At 46.0% G+C, this 12,961-nt stretch overlaps 2 protein-coding genes across 2 annotated transcripts in view; one reads left to right on the forward strand and one right to left on the reverse strand.

Annotated features, from left to right (window-relative positions):
* NAA15 (N-alpha-acetyltransferase 15, NatA auxiliary subunit) overlaps positions 1 to 9,844 on the reverse strand; it is a 39,142-nt gene extending 29,298 nt beyond the window's left edge. Inside the window, exon 1 of the mRNA XM_086464896.1 lies at positions 9,791 to 9,844. Within this exon, the coding sequence (XP_086321022.1) occupies positions 9,791 to 9,844 (54 nt within the window). The remainder of the gene's footprint in view (positions 1 to 9,790) is intronic.
* Positions 9,845 to 10,840: 996 nt separating this feature from the next.
* On the forward strand, positions 10,841 to 12,488 carry NDUFC1 (NADH:ubiquinone oxidoreductase subunit C1). The gene is made up of 3 exons (XM_086464354.1): positions 10,841 to 10,901; positions 11,455 to 11,558; positions 12,405 to 12,488. Exons 1-3 carry the CDS (start codon positions 10,841 to 10,843, stop codon positions 12,486 to 12,488), a joined length of 249 nt encoding a protein of 82 aa, XP_086320480.1.
* Positions 12,489 to 12,961: the final 473 nt, after the last annotated feature.

The raw sequence follows: 12,961 nt of genomic DNA on the forward strand, positions 1-12,961 counted from the left end.
AGAAAATGTAAATGCTAAACTTCTAAAAAGTAAAGGCTAAAGCTTTAGAAGAAAAGAATGTGACTCCATCAGCACTGAATCTGTACTACACATTTGCTGCCCTTCAAAGCTTTTCCTTTAATAAGTTACCAGATCTTTTAAGATCTCTAACAAGCTTTTCTCTACATGCTATGACCAGAATTACAGACAACTCCAAACACAGCAAGATTCTTTTTATATCCTTTATCTCATTTTCTATATTTATAGCAAGGAAATAGCACCTGCTTTAATACAATTCTACAAAGAATTAATCAAATGTGGCGGACAGAGTATGACCCCTTCAAAATCATGCAAGGCCACAGCAGATAGGAGAGGATTTGCATTTGCACCGCTCTCCCACCACCAAGTATTTATTCAATGGATTCGAATACATGACGATTACTAGACAGAGACTGACAGTGAAATTATAAGTAACAGAGCAGCCCATATTCTCTAGAATCCCAAGTCTGAGGTGGAAAAAGGGCTCACCTTCTGGTGTTCGGATCCCTAAGCTGTATTAGGGCATCTGTGCAGAACCAGCCTTTGGCCTGCAGGTGTCTTACACTTAGACATGGCTCAGCATGCCAAGTGCGAATGAACTCCTTCACATTTCTTCCTTGACGGCTGCCATGAAGAAAGGTGAAAAGACTTCACTATTTACAGCTTACCTACCTCTACACGGCTAACTGCTAGATGAAGTTTGTTACCACCCTTGCCAGTTTTCAGTCTTCTCTTTCTAGTGCATCTACTTTCTAAACCCTGTTATAAAACCTACAGCTAGTGAATAAGACTGACTCGGATTCTTAAGCAACTACTCTGGTTACTCACAAGGTTATATACAAAGGCCATGCTACTCATTAGAGTTGCATACCTAAGGACTGCTGACAATATCACAGAGATGACTTTTATTCAAACTTTATTCAGCATTGCTTGTGTTATATATTTATAAACAAACACATTTTCACAAGCACAGTTTAGAAATTTTACAGCTGTAAGTTTGAAATGTACAGAAGTAGGTTCTGTTTGCTACCTGTAAGCAGGCAGCACATTCCACCTCTGACTTATTCCTTCCCTCTCAATAACAGACATTTTAATGGTCAAGTACATGTGTTTCCAACTAAAAAGCAAGGACAATAGTCAAGTGCAACATTTTGACATGCAGGTATGTATCTCAAAATCAAATACACAGCACATGGCAGACCAGATCTTGCCATTGTGCATGAAATATTTCGCATGTATTCACTTCCAGAAATGCAAAACCCCTTTATCACAAAGCAGTCTTCATGTCCTGAAGTGAACAATTTAATAGCCATCCCAACTTAAATTTGCTTTTTCTAAGACATTTTATAATTACTACACCGCAGACTGAAGTGTCCTGTACGGTCAGTAACATAAACAGTTAGCAACAGCTCTAACTCACTACAATGCCAGGAATTACCATGAGTCTTACTAGAAGCTTCGGTAGCGCAGTGAATCTACACTGCCACCAGGTATGACTCAACCTAAGCAAAGACTCGCCTAGATGACAACACAGAAAGCAGAAAACCACCTTTCTAGCAGGGGCACTTGAGAAGATGCCTATGTCCAATCCAGCAGATTCAAGAGCATTTTAAAACCACTTTGCAGTAGTAAAAAAGGCTCCTAAGAGTCCACCCAGGCTGGATTTTGCAGCTGATTAAACAGGTGAGAAGCAGACCCAAAAACATCTCATGAGCAAGCGGAAAATATTCACAGGAGAACAACATAAAGGAGAACCTGCCTTTTGCCTGTTTACCTGGAAGCATGCAAAACTAGAATGTCTTCCTCAAGAATGAAAACCAAAGCAAAGAAGGTACCATTTGCTCCCCCAGCTCATATATGGGAGCACTGGTGTGCTACTGACCACTTTCTTTTTATTCTTACTTGGACCAGCGCAGCTGGTTATAACAAAGAGTGGGGTAAAAAAGGATATCGCAGACCCAGGTGTGTGGGATGGGATCCCATTCCCAACCGTTATGCCCTTTGAACCAGAACAGTAACAATAAACAATGGTGTGCAATTTCTATTAAGACAATAGAATTTTGCAACAACCAGTATGAAGAACTTTCAACTGTTTTCTAAGATTATGTACTTTCCCAGGTCACACTTTTAACTCCAACTTAATGCCAATTTTTTAAGCTCCCATACCTGCAAATTAATTTAATTAAAATGAATGAAAACCTGGTAACTTTAAAAACTCCCACAGGAAATCACTTCTCACTGACAGTAGCTCCATTAAAGCAAGAATCCTAACTTAGTCGATGCTATGATGGACCCAAAGAATATGATTTTCTTCACCGAATGAGTACCAAAACTGAATTCAACCCCAAAACACAGTGAAGATGCAAACTTAACTTCTCATCGCTAGTCCACTGCACTCAGCCTCTCTTCCTCAGCAGATGACATTGCCTGTGTCATTGTAAGCAGCAACATATTACAGACTATTCCCCATCATATACAAGTTACCAGACAGGACAATTGATCAACACATGGGCCCGGTAAGTTTTCTACTTGCATCTACAAGTCCCCAGAGAAAGTATGATGGAGAACAGGCTGCTCCGCCAGAAAAATTCAGGGATTCGACACTCTGCTATCCTCTTCTCTGAGGGTTTGCGAGGCTTGAGCAGAACCAAGGCGGACAAATCCTTTCAACTGCAGCAATGTGCTCCTCAGGGTACTCTGCAGTTTCCCCCAGTAGCAGCCATGAACACGTACACTTGCAGCATCACACCATGATGCTGGCAACTACAATGCTGTAAGACCGCTGGCAGCAGGAAGCGTTAGCGTACTTGGCCTTAGCATTAGCCAAGGTGTGAACTTACAATGCATGAGACGTGTGTCTGCCACTCAGATGCTATCTATTTCTTCCAGCACAGTTCAGATGCAGCAACTTAACAGATAGTAAGTTCAGGCACTGTGCAGCTCCAGGCTGTTTTCCAGCACAGTTACTCTCTCTACAGCTAGACCAGATCAGGTCAAGTCACTAAGGTGCACTAATTCAAGCTAAGTGTAGTAAAGAAGATTCTGAAAGCTGGAAGCATTAGGAGCAACTACTCACCATGAATTAGTGGGTCTTTTGAGCACTAACCATATCAAACAGCCCAACAGCTCTAGGCAAAAGCTTCCACCACACTGATTCAGTTTTGTGACAAATACAAGATGTATAAACCCAAAGACTGAAAAAACCCCACACAAACCTTACAGATATGTTAATGCTGAAAAACTCTGGGGCAAACTTGCATAACTTTTTGCTGTCGAATCAAAATCAATCATCCTCTTCCATTTCTCTGCAGTGTTAACGAACAGAACTGTTCTGTATAAGAAACCACTTCAACAACTCCCTAATTTAAGTGACTAAGAAATCCTCCTCCTGCACAGCTTGCCTTACTTTTTGGGAGTGACCAATACCTTTGTAACTAGCATTGCTTGGTAGAATACCAGAAGAACAGAGCAAGTTCAAACTGAAATTAGTTAGGAAGAAGATAAGAAATACATGTACCTTTTCATTTAATACTCAGGCAGGAAAAAAAAATCTGCTACGTCTTATGCTTTTGACTTGGCCTTACTCCTGTATGTGACAAAATCCTGCTGGAAACAGCCACTGACAAATAGCTACAGCTCTTCTAGAAGTAAAACTAGAAATCCTTGCTCACTGAAGCAAGACTTTGCTGAAAAATCTGTTATTTAATATCAGTTCTGTGGGCCACTACTTGCTTGCTCCACCCTCTCTGTTTTGGGGGAGAACTACCATGAATTTGGCTATGTCAACCAAGATCAGCTGACTTCTGTCCATTACCCTGGAACCCCCATGTTCAGGCTTCACCTCTGAATTTAGCATGAAAGCGACTGTACCTCACAAAAGATCCCGTCTGCATAGGATATATCTGGGTTTTAATGATCATCTGAAACAACTATGTATATGAATTCAAACTCCAAGTTATGGCATGAAAATGGCTAAAGGAGCCCACACAACAGGTTGTTCTGGACTTACATGGACATTTCAACTCAGCTGTATCTCACAACATAGCCCAAGACACATGACGAGGCTACTGACATTTTCTACCCATGTGTTACGTCCAGAGTACTTAGCTCTGAGATATGCGAGATGTTGTCTTGTAGCACTGAGCCACTGCGAAAGAGTTAATGTGGCTAGTAAGGTAAGAAATGTTGTTCTTCCGACACTATAAGGCTTGCTAACTTGATTGTGCGGTATCATAGAAGCAAACAGAAATCCTTGTAACAAGTCGCATTGGCCTCAGTTTTAAGGGTGGCAATGACTAATTGTTCCATTTTCTCTAAATCCCTACCAGCAAAATCAGAAGAGACGTAACTCCTTATCACCACCGTTGTTGCATTGACACAGCGCTGCTCTGGACAACAGATTTAAACTTGAGATGCCTAGAAAATGCAATCAGCAAAATTCATTCAGAAAACCTTTGAAAAGCAGGAATAAACATAACTCGATCAAATTCTAACCAAAATAAAGGGTAGTATCATCTAAGTTGGATTAAGTCCAATGCCTCAAATAAAATTAGTTTCAGATCATTACAAAACCCACTTTGGAGCATCTATAGCCATAACAACATAACACTGGCTATGATCTTACAACCATGAAGAAATTAGGATACGTTTCTATTAATAAGTCTTTTATTTTCATAACTGAAATAGGTAAGCAACAAAATTATGCTGCTCCTCAGAAATTTACAGCAGGGAACTCTGTTCTCACAATTTCTGACAGCCTCAATGACAACAAATGGCCTAATTCGGTGAACAGGCTTTAGTAACAGCAGTTACTGCTCAACTGATTCCTTAATGGTATCCTGGAGTCTCAAACAGTAATTAAATTTGTTTAGCAAGTTTGAGAAATATATCTGAAAAACAAAACCAACTCTGCTTAAAGATCAGGTCTGTTCTTTACTTCCATTCCAATTTTTCAACCAAGACATAATTTTTCCTACTACTTTTGGCAAAGCCAAATGGGGTATTCCTTTTGGCAAAGGAAAAACAAGTGGCTGACATCTCAACAGCCAGAATATTGGAAAAGCCTTGTTAGCAATTCCACGTTTCAGATGAGATAGTATGTGGTGAAACTCCACTTGATTACTGTACAGTCCGCAGATGCAACAATGATTGCATAAAAAAATGTGCTAATTTATTTGGTTACTGATAAGTGACATTCTGGAAATCTGTCTTTAATCTTGAATCAAGATCACTTAAGAGGAGATTTCCAAGTCTCCCACCTCAGCAACCTTAAAGTCAGCACCTGAACTTCTGTTGAGACAGAACATTATTTTTAAGGGACTGGTGCTGGCGAAAGTATTAGTGAAGGAGCAGCACAGGTCTGTCCAGTTTGAAAGTGGAGGGACAGGGAGCAGATTCTGGAATGAAGAAACAGGAAGAGCCCAGCAGGAGGGACTTGGCATACTTACAGCAGAGACATTGAAGAGACGCTGTTCAATAGGCTTTTTTGTCATCAGGAAGTTCATATATCTTTTAGGAGAACGCTTGTCAAAGCCAGCACGGAAAGGAAGACGACCAGCTCAGAGACACATACCCTCAAGCACAGCAGCGTTACCATAGAAGTGAGCAACTAAAGGTAAAATCCAAACCCCCCTCCTCTTGCAGCAGACACCTTGCCTATTATAATGCCCCACTGGAGGACACAGGTTCTGGCCATGCCTAACCAAGCCTGCTTAGCACATAAGGTAACCGATACAGAGATGGAAAGATGCATGGCTCTCCAGACATCACGAAGACACAGACAATCACTAGTCCCGAACAAATGGAGAAACTCTCATCTGCATACAATGTAACATATGCAAGCCCAGACCAGCATGACATCTTGCTTCTTCAGTATGCGACTTCTACAGTTTGTACTAGAGTTGTAAATCAGTAAAACATTTTAAACAAGGCCTGAACACACTTAGTTCTCCGCTTGAATTGTTTGTTTGCATTATAAAATACAGCGATGTTTCACTTCTTAAATCCTCGGGAATCTTTTCTCCTTGCTCACACTGTATTCAATTAAAGGCTAAGCCCACTAGCTAGAGCGAGAAGTATTTTCACCAGCTTACTCTGCTTGAATGTCATGACTCCAAAAACTTTATCCTCTGATGCTCAAAGGAACTGAAAAACTCTTCCACATAATACATGGCACCTCCAATAGCTTTGTATTTAATATTTCTTCAATATGTTTTTAATATATTTAATCTCTACAACCAAACAAAAGTTAATTGAATAGTCTCTGGGATTTGTGGAAAAAAAAACCTGAACAAATTTGATGAACTGTACCTGACCAGATACAGTGGCTGAATAATTTGGCAAAGTGCCAGGAATGTTCATCAGTTATATTTAGCAATTAAAAAAACCAGTCAATCCTACTTCCTGCAACTACTGGTTTTATAGTGGCTAGTAAAAGGGCGAAAAAATGGTGTAAACAGTTTCTTCCATTACTTCATAGTGCATGCAGCCTTCTGGGTATCAAAAAGTCAACTTCTCCAGTCCTTCGACTCCTGTCTTTGCTATTCTACCCTTTCCTTTGCCTTCACCTGAATTCTTATCGAGTAATCTCCACACTGCCTAGAGATTATGATATGGACTCAATTAATTTTAAATGTTCAAATGGATCAAAAACAAAAAGGGAAAAAAAATGTACACTTTTCTTCTAATTTCTACAGAATCCTCCAGCAGAACAACTGGAATATCTACCTGCAGGCTTAACAGCACAAAGTCAAAACTATAAAAACAACACAAGCTAGAAACTTTCTTTTCAATGGAAGTGCAGAACAGTGGTCGATAATCCTGGGGGTGTTTTCTTTTAATTCAAACTAATCATGCAGATCCCTTTCCCTTTGTACTACAGGAACACTAAACTGTAAAATGCCTTTCAAATGGAAGAATGTTTCTATTAGAACTCCACATACCTGTAAAGTGACTAGAAGAGGTTGGTCCAGTTAGTGTGTTGCAACACGCAAAGGCAAAGCGCACACGCTTCTAAACTCAGAATCTGTCAGTTAGGTGGAAATGCTGGCTTGCAAGCAAATCCACATGCAAGAGAAATTTACCGATCATGTAAGAGGTTTACTACAAAACATAAAAAACCAAACTCTGAAAGCTAATTATTGTCTTTCACTATGAAAAGCTGGGCAGCTTGGTGCAGACCTTAATATTAAACATTTGTGTTAGAGGCATACTTCTTAAAAATGGCAAAGAAACGAGGCCTCAGGAACTTAAAACACATGCAAAATCAGTTTGCTTTTTTTCATTTTATGCTTCACTCACAAAAATATAAGGCTGTTACCTACTCAACACCTGTGTTTACTACCTCCATGAAAATCAGAATGTGAATGATTTTATAGTTCTGCAAACGGCCTGTGTACCGCCAATTATCTATTTGAAGGGTAATGCATCCTTTCAATACCACTTGGGCTGGTTCCCAAAGCATCTGCTGAAAAAGAATCTCATCCAGGCATGCTCAACAAAACATCTCCATGGTCTGCCAGGGCCAGGAGACAGCATGTGCTGACCCAGGGCCAGGCAATCAGACCACCTTGCTAGCTGGCCAGGGGGCTCAGAGGTCCCATCAGGAAGCCAGCTGCCCAGGCTGACTCAAGCTCCTCTTGCTGCTGTTCAGCCACGTGTGGGCCAAAGGAGGAGGTGGCAGAGGATATGGCATAATGAAGAGTTACAGTCTCCTGAAAAGAAGGCGTAGACTGAGAAGGGACTGCAGGAAGAGAGAGGTGGAGTGAAGGCACAGGAGTAGGGAAGTGCTGTTTCTTTGGACTTGCATTCATAATGGAACTTCCTAAAAGATGCCGTGCTAATTCAAGTCAAACACATAATCAAAACTTCACAAAGTACGGTCATTATTCATAACAAGGCAGACAAGTAGTTCATTAGCCAAATCTTCAGTGTGATGAAAACAAGCTTCAAGCCTTTTCTATTCACCACGTGTTACAAAGGCACCTAATCACAGGGCAGTCTTAATACTAGACTATGTCACAGGATCCCTGCAAGAAACAGTAAAACATCAAAGTGACAGAATAACTTCTAGCCTACCCAGTACAAGATTTTAAGTTTAAAAAAAGGACAAAATTAAAATTGCTTCAGTCTACAGAAATCTGCTTGGACTGGAGCACACCTTTCTCTTTCCTGACCTGAACCAAATTGCGAAGCTTTATCCAACTCACATGTGCTGAGCCAGCATTTTCTCCAAAGAAACTTACTCTTCCCTTGCTCCTGTCCTCCACATAAATACTGAGACAGCTATGCACCAAGCCCAGGAAAAAAAAAAACAAACAACACACAACCAAACCCAAAACAGTCAGTTTTAAACACAGCCAGGCTCCTGGCCTCAGTTTGTCTTGTAACCACACAAGCCAACTTGAATGCAAAGGAAAATCAATGAGGGAGCAACAAGGCTACTACTTTCCCAGCTCATAACACATCAGAAAATACACACTTGGTACAAGGCCATACCAACTCCCAAGCAGGACTGAATCTTTCAAAGTAGAAATAAGCTTTAGAGCTCATTGTATCTACTTTCTAACCTTAAATGAAGCTGCATGTCTCATGATGATACCTGTACTTAGGGATTTCTGGTTCTACAGATTTATTTCATTTTCACAAAATATTTTGAAAAAAAGAAGTGCCAGAAGTTTACACACGTTCCCCCCATATAACTGGCAGAAGTTTACAGAGCCATAAGAGTGCTGTTACTCCAAGACAACTACAGTACTCATCTTACTTCTGGTCTGTATAAGGATCCAAAATAGTAGTCTAAGCTTCTTTGAAAGAAGACGTAAGATTTTTAGACAAAACTGACTTTTTTGAGAGAAAACAATCTAGTGTTTGACGCAAATAACATCATGTTCTGAATAAATCCACTGAAGTTGCTCACTAACATAGTTCTGTCATTTTCCATTCAGCCCAAGTCCTTAGAAACACAAGGTTCCTGTGACACTGCGTCAAAGCTGAAACAAGTTCCTTAAGATGCAACCTAACTGTGCACACTTTGGTGGGTTCGGACTGCATGCTATCTTAATCTCATTCTAAAAAACAGGTTTACTGCCTAATTCCACTGCAGTTTCTTTCATCCATATGCCGGATGCCTCCCAGAAAAATCGACTGTCAAACTTTAACAAGAGTTAGCTCCGAGTTAAACTTCGGAAAGGCTTCAAAACCTTCATCCTTCTCCGCTGCGTGCTGTGAAAGCCATCTTCCCCAACGACCAACAAATCTGGTTACCGTCTATGGCAAAAATCTGAGTAATTAAAAAAAAAAAAAAAAAAAAGGCAAATCAAGGGAGCACAGCTCAGCAGAGCGGCGGCAGACAGCAAGCCGATGAATGAAGCGGCCACGGGGGTATTCTCACGGAGCCGCTAGAGTGCCTCGCCGCGACCAGCGCTGAGGCACGGGGCAGCCCCTCGGGCCCGGCCGCGGCTCTGTCCCGCAGCGAGCACCGGTTCGGGTGAGCGAGCGGGGACACACGGCTGCCCCCGGCGCTCCTCCGGCCCCACGGGGGCCGCGCCCGGGCAGGACACGGCGCGGGTGACAAGCGCCTCTCGGCCCGGCCTGCCCCGGCAGGAAGGAGCCGGCGGCCGGGGCGCCGCAAGGGCCGGGGCGGTGGCGCCGGGCCCGCGGGGCGGCGCCGGGACTCCGCTTCCCGTCAGCCCGGGAAACGAGCCGGGGCAGGGGTGGCCGCCTCCCCCCCGCTCCCCGCGGCCCAGCCCGGGCCTCCCGCCCCACCACTCACCAGGATGCGCTTGAAGAGCGCGTTTTCCTTGGGCGGCAGGCTCACCGACGGCATCCTCCCCACCGCTGGCTCTGGCACCGCCGAGGGGCTCCGGGGAGGGGGGTGGGCGGGCGGGTCACGTCCCGTCCCAGCTGTTCGGTCGCCGCTACCGGGAGCCTCCCCACCGCAGTCTGGCTGCTACCACCGCTTCCCCACCCCCCCTCCCCCCGCCCGCCCTCCTTCTCTCGAACAGCCGCGCTCTCGCCGGCCGCCGGCCCGGTCCCGGCCCCTCCAGGCCGCCGTCTGCGCGCCGGGCTGCCCCGCGCCGCGCCGAGCCCCGGGCGGCGGCTCACGTGGTAACTGAGCAGGCCGGAGAGAGGCGCCGCCAAAATGGCCACCGCCGAGGGCTTCCCCAGCCGGGTCACGGCGGCCCCCACGCATGCGCCGCGACCCTGCGCCGCCGACGGCCCCGCCTTCCCCGCCGCCAGGTGTGCCGCGCCGGCTTGGGGAGTGGCGCCCCGGCCCGGGGAGTGGCGCCCCGGCCCGCCCGCTGAGCCAGGGACCGGCCCCGGGGCGGTGCGGTGCGGTGCGGCGCTCCCCGCCGAGGAGACCCGGCGCGCCCCTGCACGTAGCCAGGTGCCGGTACTCCAGACTGCCGCCCGCGCGGGGCGCTGTCACCGGTGAGCCCTGAGGGGCGCAGCGCCTTCTTCACGCGTCTGGGCTTAGTGAGGAAGGAGGGGCCGGTACCGGGCGTCGCCCTGCCCGCGCCCGCAGCGCCAGCCCGGCCTCGCAGAGCCGGTTCCACGCGCGGAGGGGACAGGCAACCCGCTCTCGCCGCCGGCGGGGCGGGTCGTGCCGCTCTGTACCGTCAGCAAACGCGGTTAAGGGCGGATGGGGTGGGGGGGGGGGGGAGGAGGTAGGTTGTTGCGCAGCAGCCGGCCGGGCGCCGGGCCTCGTGCGGGGGTGCGCGTCCGCCCGCGGCGCCCCGGGGAGAGGCGGGGCGGGAGGCGCGGGTACCGGGCGGGGCGGGGCGGCCCCTCCCCGTGGGCGGAGCCGGGCAGAGCCAACAAGATGGCGGCGGCGCTGAGGGCGGCCAAGCGCTTGCGGCTGGTGGCGGGAACGCCGAGCCTCGGTGAGCGGCAGCAGAACGGGGCCTGGCGAGCCGTGGCCGGTTTGGTTTAGGCGAGCGGGGGCCTGTAGTCCTCCGCCCCGAGGGCGTTGCGCGTTAGCGGGCCGCGGTGGTGCCCCGCGGCCTGTCCCGACCCGTCGCTCCCGGCTGTGGCTGTGCCGGGGGGTGCCCTTGGCGGGGCGGGGTGCGGGCCGGCGGGGCGGGGTGCGGGCCGGCGGGGCGAGCCGGGAGGTGGGAGCCTTCTGCAGGGGACAGCGAGAGGTGGGGTAAGATGCGAGGTTTGTGGCCAGAGGGACGGGGCAAAAGGCGCTGCGTTGAACTGTCGGCAGCGCCCCTCTCCCTCGGATCAGGGAGGCATACCGCAGTGGATCTACAAATCCGTGAGCTATAACAACGTCATGGGAACCGTTTGTACGCAATAATTTGATTTGTTTGGGGCTTTTGTTGTTGTGGTTTGTCTGGGTTGTTTTTTCCCTCCCCGATTGCGTGTCAGTGATTGACTTTGTAGTCTAAACCCGAGAAATGTTAACTCCTCTGTAATCTTCTGCCTTTTTAGCTTTTATGCGCTCTGCATTTGTTGCAAAAAGACGTAATTATGACCAACCGAACTGGTTTGGAGTTGGCTTGGCTTTTAGCACCAGTGCTGCCCTGTGGGCTTTCGTAAGTGTTTTCATTTGGTTTTGCTGAGCTTAACTGTTCCCAAACCATAGCGATCTGAAGGCGATGACTTCAGCCCGCACGGTTGTTTGGGGTAGTGGGTGGTCATAGCGGGTGTCAAGGTTGAAGCAAGAGATATTGATGAGCGATGTTTTCCTACATCTGTATTGCACTTTTCTTTATAAAAATGAGCAATTTATTAAGCTTCTCTCTGTTGCAAACTTAAAATGTTCACAACAGAAGAATTCATTCTTCAAGCCTGTTGGTTTAAGGCTTTAACATTATTTTTACCAATGGCTTCTTAAAGAAAAACAAAGCCAAAAACCTAGGGATGTGCCTTAATAACGCTGGGTTTATCAGACTGCTGATGCATTGTCTTCTCATATTTCAGCTGTAGTTAATGGATTAAGCCTGTCTTTTCCTGAGCAAAATGCCCATATAAGATTCTCCCTGTTCCAGAGAACTCGCAGGCTCGATGTTAATAAAGCAGGCAAGGTGTGGTGGCTTTCATGAAGAAACAGGCAGGATAGGCAGCACTCCCATGATGACCACTTTTGCAGGGTGGGGCAATTTTTTGGGGATTTTTCCCCATTTTTGGGGTGGTGGTAGACTGACAGCAGAAACCTTCCCCCTGGCTATTGGCCAGCAGAAAGTGTTTGAGAATGGTGTGGGAAAAAAAAAAGCCTCACTGGACAACTGGTAATTTACAGATAATTTACTCTGTATTGTCGTGGTTATGTACTGGTTTGCATTCCAGCAATAGGAATTTTATATTCTGTAGAAATCCTTTTGCTCTCTGGTTCCGTCTGTGCATTGTGTAGTTGATTATCCCATCCTGCTATTTTGTAGCTTTTCAAGCAGCATAATGAAGACGTAATGGAATATGAAAGAAGGAAAGAACAGAAACAACATAAGTGTACAGACTGTTCATAGTAAGTATGTGCATGCAGGTGCTTTTGACTTAGCTGAACACAAATTCTGCGGATCTTTGGCTTTTGTTAGCAAACAAGACTTTTCTTCTTTCCTTGTTATTTTCCTTAATACTTTACATCTTGGCTTTTGATATCCTTCTAGCTCATTCCCGGTTTTAATGGGATAAGGCGATTGCTCTACATTTTCATGTACTTGTGTGCGTATTCACTGCCAGTTGTCCTGGACTTGCAAACTTTTGAAAAATAACACCTCTCCTACAGTGCCTGTAATAAATTCAGGTCACAAAGAGAATACCTTACAAGTGCTTCAGTGGCAAGCAGATCAAGGCCGCTAAAAATAGATTATCTTTGCCTTTTATTTTAACAGGTCTACAGTGGGAAATATTTTTCTCGGTTTCACGTGTATATTACACATGAGAATGATGTAAAGTCAATGCCCGTAGACTTGCGCTGTAGTGCAAATTGTGCATTGTG

Source organism: Leptosomus discolor, chromosome 4 (genome assembly GCF_034619465.1).
Source record: "Leptosomus discolor isolate bLepDis1 chromosome 4, bLepDis1.hap2, whole genome shotgun sequence".
Lineage (NCBI taxonomy): Eukaryota > Metazoa > Chordata > Aves > Leptosomiformes > Leptosomidae > Leptosomus > Leptosomus discolor.